The sequence below is a fragment of the Asparagus officinalis genome, chromosome 7 (assembly GCF_001876935.1).
Source record: "Asparagus officinalis chromosome 7, Aspof.V1, whole genome shotgun sequence".
In the NCBI taxonomy this organism is placed as follows: domain Eukaryota; kingdom Viridiplantae; phylum Streptophyta; class Magnoliopsida; order Asparagales; family Asparagaceae; genus Asparagus; species Asparagus officinalis.
The window spans coordinates 29,540,392-29,548,536 of NC_033800.1; the positions used below are offsets into that span (position 1 = coordinate 29,540,392).

An 8,145-nucleotide genomic window follows, 5' to 3' on the forward strand; every position below is an offset into this window, starting at 1 on the left:
TTGGCTACTCTGCTGATCTGTTAGAAAATCTAATTTTGTTTTTTTAAATTGAGTATTTTGTGTGCATTTTAGATATGCTTTTGTGAGTGGCCCATGCTTGTGAGTGGAAATGTTCACAGGGGAGGGACACGAGGACATGCTCCCACACGTTCTGCCCATGCTCACAGCTTGTGAGTGGGAATGTGGGGGGATGACACGAGGACAGGAGCCCATGCTCTCATTCGGCCCAGCTGGATCCAGCAGGCAGCATGCAGCAGGCACATCCATCTTCTCGGCTTCCTCTTGTCCCCTGTTCGTTGCTATAAATAGATGCTGAGAGGAAGAGAGAAATGTGCGGGGAAAATTGTGGGAAAATCTCAAGTGGAGTTTTTGAGAGAAAAGAAAGAGAGGAAGAGAGAACTTGTATAAGTTTGGTATTTTTTCCTCCATAGTGAAACCCCCTCCCGTGGACGTAGACTAGTTTGCCGAACCACGTAAAAATCCCGTGTTTGTATTTGTCTTATCTGTGAGTTGCCATAGCTTGTAGGTTCCCTCGATATTTCAGTCCTTGAACTGATGAGAGGAAGAGTGTATACTTTACTTTGATGAAATATATCATTTTCGATGTTCTTTTTTTTCTTTTTATTTTTTTATTATTTTTTTACAGTTCATGATACCTGGACACTTATTGCCCTGATATTGCAGCTGATCCATATTCATGTCATCTAGATACCTGGACACTTATTGCCCTGATATTGCAGCTGATCCATATTCATGTCAGATGATTGATGTGAGGGATCATTTTATGCATTTTAGAGATGCTTTTAATATAGTTTGAAGAATTCCATTGGATGATTGATGTGTGTGACCTCTGGAATAACCAGTTGATTATGAAAACGATTATTCAAATAACTTAATGTTTTGTCTCATAATAGATAGCTCTCTGATATCATTATTTATCCAACTTATACTGGAATGCTGTGTATTTGTCGCAGCTGGTCTCTTATTGCAATGTTTAAGGTAAGAGTGTTTGTCTCTTATTGCCAGTCCGCTCAATTAAGAATTACATTGCACTTTCAGTTCTAAATTTACAGTCTCTTTGTTGATTGTGGTGTGGGCCTTTTCTTTTCTTTGCAGATACGTTTTACCGACCAAAAGCTGAATATGAACATGGACTGGAAAATTGTTTTCCAGTTTGTTGTAACCGTGAAAATACAGGTTCAAAGAGCAAAACTAGTCTTGGAAGACACTCAGAGCAAACTTCAAAATAACCCTCTAGACACTATACTCATTAGTAGAGAAAAAGAAAATCTTTCTTCTTATAACAAGTTGCTGGACTGTGAAGAATCATTCTATCAGCAAAAAGCTAGAATAGCTTGGAGTGTGCATGGTGACAGAAGCACAAGTTATTTTCATTCTACTGTCAAAAAGAACAGGCATAACAATAATGTGGGTGTACTTTATAACAGTAGGGTGGACAGGATAACTGATGGGGGGGAGATTGTTACCGAGCTTATTTCTTTCTTTACTAATCTGCTGGGCACTTCTGTTGCTACTTCTCCCCCAGACAGGAACATTATCAAATCTGGACCTTGTCTGTCTGAAGCTCAAAACAGGGAATTATCAAAACCAGTATCTATAGAGGAAATTAAAGAGGCTATCTTCTTCATGTCTGATAACAAGGCACCAGGGCCTGATGGATACAGTACTTCTTTCTTCAAAACAGCTTGGCCTGTCATTGGTGAAGATATTTTAAAATCTGTAAGGGATTTCTTCAGGAATGGTAAGCTACTGGGCTCTATAAATTCCACTGCTATTACCTTGGTCCCCAAGGTTCAATGCCCAAAAACACCTGCTGATTTCAGGCCTATCTTCTTTCTTCAAAACAGCTTGGCCTGTCATTGGTGAAGATATTTTAAAATCTGTAAGGGATTTCTTTAGGAATGGTAAGTTACTGTGCTCTATAAATTCCACTGCTATTACCTTGGTCCCCAAGGTTCAATGCCCAAAAACACCTGCTGATTTCAGGCCTATTGCTTGCTGTAATTGCCTATACAAATTCATTTCTAAAGTCCTAGCTAACAGGATAAAATCAGTTATAGGCTACCTAGTGGATGAAGCACAAAGTGCCTTTATCAAAGGCAGACAGATTTTTAGCAATATATCTCTTGCGCATGAACTTGTTAAAAACTATAAAAGGAAACATATATCACCAAGAGTTATGCTCAATATTGATATTAAGAAGGCTTTTGATACGATCAGCTGGAGCTTCCTTACTGACATGCTAAAAGGGCTGAATTTCCCTGAGGTCATGATTAATTGGATTAAAACATGCATTTCTACTCCAAAGTACTCAATCTCTCTTAATGGCTCCCTCCATGGGTACTTCAAAGGGGAGCGTGGTCTACGGCAGGGTGACCCCCTCTCTCCTTACCTCTTTATTCTCGGAATGGAGTACTTTTCTAGGATGTTGAATTCCTTAAAGAATGACAAACTCTTCAAATTTCACCCAGGATGTAAAAAGCTCAAAATTACTCACCTTGTTTTTGCGGATGATCTCCTATTGTTTGAAAAAGGTGAACTTTATTCTGTGCAAAAGTTGCAACAATGTGTTAAGGAGTTTAGTGCAATATCAGGCCTTGTTGCAAACCCTGAAAAGAGCTCTGTGTTCTATGGGGGTTTAGAGGTATCTGTAAAATCCTCTATAGCAAATCATCTGGGTTTTACTGAAGGAATTTTGCCAATCAAATACCTGGGGGTTCCCCTCATTTCTAGGAGATTATCTTTCCTGGACTGTGGGCCTCTCTTCTCAAAAATAACAAATCAATTACAGAGTTGGATAAAATATAGGAACCTCTCATATGCGGGCAGGCTACAGGTTATTAAAAGTGTCATTTTGGGAATCCAAATTCTGGGTTTTACTGAAGGAATTTTGCCAATCAAATACCTGGGGGTTCCCCTCATTTCTAGGAGATTATCTTTCCTGGACTGTGAGCCTCTCTTCTCAAAAATAACTAATCAATTACAGAGTTGGATGAAATATAGGAACCTCTCATATGCGGGCAGGCTACAGATTATTAAAAGTGTCATTTTGGGAATCCAAATCTATTGGACATCTGCCTATATACTCCCAATAAGTGTCCTGCATAAGATTGATGAAATGTGTAGAAACTTTCTATGGGGAAAAACAAACCAAGCTCACAAAAAGCCACCACTAGTTTTATGGGAAAAAGTCTGTCAGGGTAAAAGCAGAGGTGGCCTGGGCATTTTTTCTGCTGTACATTGGAACTTTGCTTCAGCTGTTAGAACAATTTGGTATATTCATGAAAACAAAGAATCACTTTGGATTAAATGGGTTCATGAGAGCTATCTCAAACAAGGTAATATCTGGCAAATTTGTGCTAAGAGGAGTGATTCTTGGTTATGGAGGCAACTGTTGAAAATGAGAGACAAAGCTATTGTCTTTTGTGGAGGAGTTGGTAAACTGAAAGAACTCATTATCTCTTGCTGCCAGGGATCAAAAATTAAACTCTCTGCTCTATATGAAGCTCTTGCCCCTGCTGCCAGTAAGGTTCAGTGGTACAAAACAATTTGGGATGATTTATCTATCCCTAAACATTCATTTATCCACTGGTTAGCAGTTCAGAACAAACTGCTAACTCAAGACAGACTTATGAAGAGAGGAATCATCTCTATTAATTCATGTAGCCTGTGTACAGGTTCTTGCTTGGAGACTAGAGATCATCTATTTTTTGAGTGCACTTTCTCATGCAATGTTTGGAATCACATTATGGAATGGTTGAAATTTGATTGGAGATCAACGAACTAGCAGCTGCTTCAGGTCTGGTATAATGCCAGGCTAAGGGGAAAAGGAGCAAAGCAAAGGATTAAAAGACTAGCATTGAATGCTACAATATACAGCATTTGGAGAGAAAGAAATCTAAGACTTTTTCAGCAGCAAAATAGAAATGAAGACCAGCTGGTGAGAGTGATAAAGATCGATATAGCGACTATCATCCTTAACAGTACTATTCTGAAGTATAGAGATGAATATCCCTTGATATTGTAAGGGCTTTTTGTATTTTCCTTGTATTCTTGCAATCTCAGTTAATAATAACTGAGTATCATGTTGTACATATAATCTCTTTCATTGGTGAATGAATAAAAAAATTTCATTGACCAAAAAAAAAATATAGAGGTCTCTTCATATTAAGTTGTTTCTTTCTCAAGGCTCTACAAATCCATAAGGGCATCTCCAACCATACCCTCCAAATTTCACCTTTCAAATTGAAATATTTTAGGAATATTCCAATTTGGAGGGTTGCTCCAACCCACACTCTCCAAATATTTTTTTTTATTTTTTATCAAAAATCCATATAAATTAAATAATGTTAGATATAGTTTACGTTAATAATTTTATTGTTAATAATTTATTTGGAAATTTTTTTTATAACATTATAAAGGTGTCGATGAGAGCTTTAAAAAAGAAGAAATTCTAAAAATAATAGTGAAAGCATACATCGATGACTGCTTGTATTATACTACATAACATGACTGTGGAGAATGAACGCGATGTAGAACCAGAGATTATTGTTCATGACGAAATTTCAAGACCTGAAGAGATAGATATTGATGATGTCGAACGATTCCAACGATTCCTTGATCGACATAGGAAGATTCAAGATAAGGAAGCTCATTTTATGCTTCGAAACGCACTAATTGAACATTTATGGCAGAAGCACGGCAACGAAGGAATGTAATTTAAATATTATAATTTATGCTTGTATTTTCTTATGGAGCAAGTTAAATAGATCCCCGTATTTAAAATTTCTTGTCTGATACTTATTTATTTAATTTAAAAATTAATAATTTTATAATAATACTAAAATAAATTAATCTTAGTTTTATTTTAAAGATCTCAACGAGCCCTTTCCAAATATATAATGATTTCAAATATTAGATTAATAATTTTTTAACTATATTTATTTAAAATTAAACATCTAATTTAAATTACTAAGAAGGATGGCAAAGCGGTAATTTTTAAGAAATCAAATAGTTAAAAATGGCAAAATTATAATTAATAAATCATGAATAGTATTATGGAGAGACCCTTCATTTTTTCTCCTCACCCTCCAAATTTGGAGGGTCAAATTTGGAGATCTCCAAATTTGGAGAGTGGTTGGAGAGGTTCCACTCTCCAAATTTAAAGATTTTGAAGATATAGAGGCCGGTTGGAGATGGTCTAAGACACAAAGAACACTGCCACAAAGAACACTAGGCAAACACAAGAGGCTAACTACTGCAGTGGCAGCATCCAAATATAGATGCACCACCATCACACTAAGTTTAGCCAAAACACCGTAAGATCATAACATCACCCTAATTAGGTCAAAAACCCTAAAAACAGATAAAATAAACCTATATGCTAGCACACTAGCTAAGCCAGTACACCAAGAGATATTGTCCATAACATCATAACACCCCCCTGTCCATCACTCAACCTCTTTAAATTCATCCCTCATCTTCTCTTCACTCTCAGCTCTCAAACCCTCTAAGAAAACTCTCAAACCCTTTAGCCTTCACATTTCCAGAATGTTCACAAGTAAATCCTCAACCAGAGAAAACCCTAACCCTACCCCTCACCTTCGAATGACTTCCACTACATTTCTCAACCCATTAAGCTTCCTCCCATCCCCACGAGTCCCAAACCCTAATGAGAGGAGAGGAAGGAGGAGATCAACCGAGCCCGGCCGCTACCTTGGAGTTCGAAGGAGGCCATGGGGTAGATATGCAGCTGAGATAAGAGACCCTACCACTAAAGAAAGGCACTGGCTTGGCACTTTTGACACTGCACAAGAAGCTGCCATAGCTTATGACAGATCCGCAATCTCAATGAAAGGAGCCCAAGCCAGAACCAACTTCATTTATGCTCCCCTTAACGTCAGCCAAATCCTAGTTACCCAAAATGCGCCTATATTACAGCATGTATCAACCGACACAACACATGTTGCGTGTAGTGAGCCTGAGCCAGTTTTTGATGTGGCGAGCGAGTTTCGGTTTGATGAAGATAGAGGGTCTGGTGATTTGAGTAGTGTTGTTCCTGAGAGCTTGTTGAGATCAAGTTCAAAGGATGATGTTAGTGATCATCATAATGCAGCAGTTGGCTCTTCTTCAGGTAATTTTGAGGAGAATGTTTGGGGAGGGCATGATTGTAATTATTGGCAGCAGGAAGATCTTTGGGGGGAGGATCATCTTAGAGCTCCGTTGATGGTTGGTGGGCCTGTTTCTGAGTCGGCGTCGCAGGTCTCCCAGTGGCGTGGGATGGATAGTGGTGATGTGTTTGGCTTGGACTACTACTCAATGTCATAAGTATTGATGTTGAGAGAAGATGAACTAGGGTTAGGGTTTCTCATTTTCCTTTTTGTTGCACAAGTTTTGTTCTAATTAATGTTGGCATGTTTATGCTCTTAATCTCACTTCTTCGCTAGGGTTTGTTATTTCTATTAGTAAAGAAGGATTAATTACTGCGGGAGGCCGGTAAGTATTTATGTTATTTAACACGAATATTAAGTACTTATTTTGTACTACTTATAGTTTGTTGTTGTATTCATATTTTGTACTGTTCGGTAATGATTCATGAAAGAAGCCTATTTAAGAAAAGGGTTAAACAGAGTGATCTGTTTGAGTAGAGGAGTAAGTTGACTCGTTAACTGATCGGAAATATACTAATTCTTGAGTTCCATATGGTAAAGAATGTTATCACCGTACATATCAAACTAGTAGAAACGCGGTCTCCACCTTTTATCAGCTGTCATTGTGCGGGAGGGGGCTCGAGGTAGTCATCGTATTTCTACTCGTTTGGTAGAAGGTCGAGAATTAGTACCGCCTTTCCAGTCGCCTTCGCGAGATGTCAGCTGAATGGTTGGTTGAGTAGGTTGATCAAGAAGTCGACATAGTCAGGGGTCGACATGTAACGCCTTTCCAGTCGCCCTCGTGAGATGTTGGCGTATCGAGTGGCCCGAGCTTTTTTTTTTTTTGTTATCTTGAAGTGAAGAGCTAGTTTGATTACGCATAATGTGTGACACTTGTCTGCTATTAATTGGAGATTACTTTTTAGCACTAAAAAAGACTATATAACATTTTATATTTTTAATAAAAAGGTGATTTCTTGGGATTTTATTTTTTATATTTTGTGTCTTGTGCTTGTCCAGTCAAATGTTAGAGTTGATGGTTATATACGAGGATAAAAAGATAAAATTTAAGATAAAATTTAGAGAAATAAATTTAGAAGAGTTATGTGTAATAACTCCTAAAGTTTAGGGGTGTTAGTGGGAATTTTTTTTTGAGAGGACTTACTGCAAGTCCACAAAAGTTGAGAGAAGCTTTCTGTAAATTAACCTCTAAATAATTCTATTAGTAAACTACTCGATTTGATTTTTAATCCAAGAGTTAGGGGCATTCATGTTGTTTGTCCCCCCACCCCCCTATTTTTTCCTCAGTTTTTAACTGAAGACCATGAAAGCATCATGCAGAGAAACAGTACTATATATGAAAGGATTAGTGGCTTTCACTGTAACTGCAGCTACAGTGTTTATCCTAGGACTGTCTGCGCATACTTAAGACGTGTCCACAACGCAAGTGATACAAGGTCTAAGCCACTGTTGAGAACGGAGAAGAGACCAATTCAACTCAGACAATGAACACTACGTTACGCAAACAGTGGGTGAAGGACTAATCATTTGGTTGTGTTGAGTCAAGTCAGGTTTTGTCCGGTCACGTCATAAGGCGATCGCTATTAGATCTTTCTAGACCTGGTTTCCTTTCTTGGGTACAAATAATTTTTTCTTGGAGAAATTTTGAAAATAAACTTTTTTTTAAAAAAAGAATATAAGCAAAATGGACCGATTCGAAATAAAATTAGCAATCTCGATCTTTTTTTTGGTCGGCTCATTGCTGCTGGCCAAAAAAGGTCCGAATTGCAAAAATGAGATTGGTAATTACACGGGGCTACTAGTCAAATGGTTCCGTGTAATTACAAAGTGCTAATCGATCATTTATTCCCGTGACCCTCTCTTTCTCTCTCTTCATTACTTTTACTCTCTCTCTCTCTCTCTCTCTTAGTTCCTAAATTTTCTCCAGAGGGCGCTCACGATTTGTTTCGACTGC

The 8,145-nt window shown here is 37.9% G+C and overlaps 1 protein-coding gene across 1 annotated transcript; it reads left to right on the top strand.

Moving 5' to 3' along the window:
• On the top strand, nucleotides 5,542–6,506 carry LOC109850640 (ethylene-responsive transcription factor ERF086-like). Its single transcript, XM_020420693.1, has one exon. The coding sequence runs from the start codon at nucleotides 5,572–5,574 to the stop codon at nucleotides 6,346–6,348; it is 777 nt and encodes a 258-aa protein (XP_020276282.1). The 5' UTR covers nucleotides 5,542–5,571; the 3' UTR covers nucleotides 6,349–6,506.

Coding starts and splice junctions, on each gene's coding strand:
- LOC109850640 (XM_020420693.1), top strand. CDS start 5,572: ATGTTCACAAGTAAATCCTCAACCAGAGAAAACCCTAACCCTACCCCT.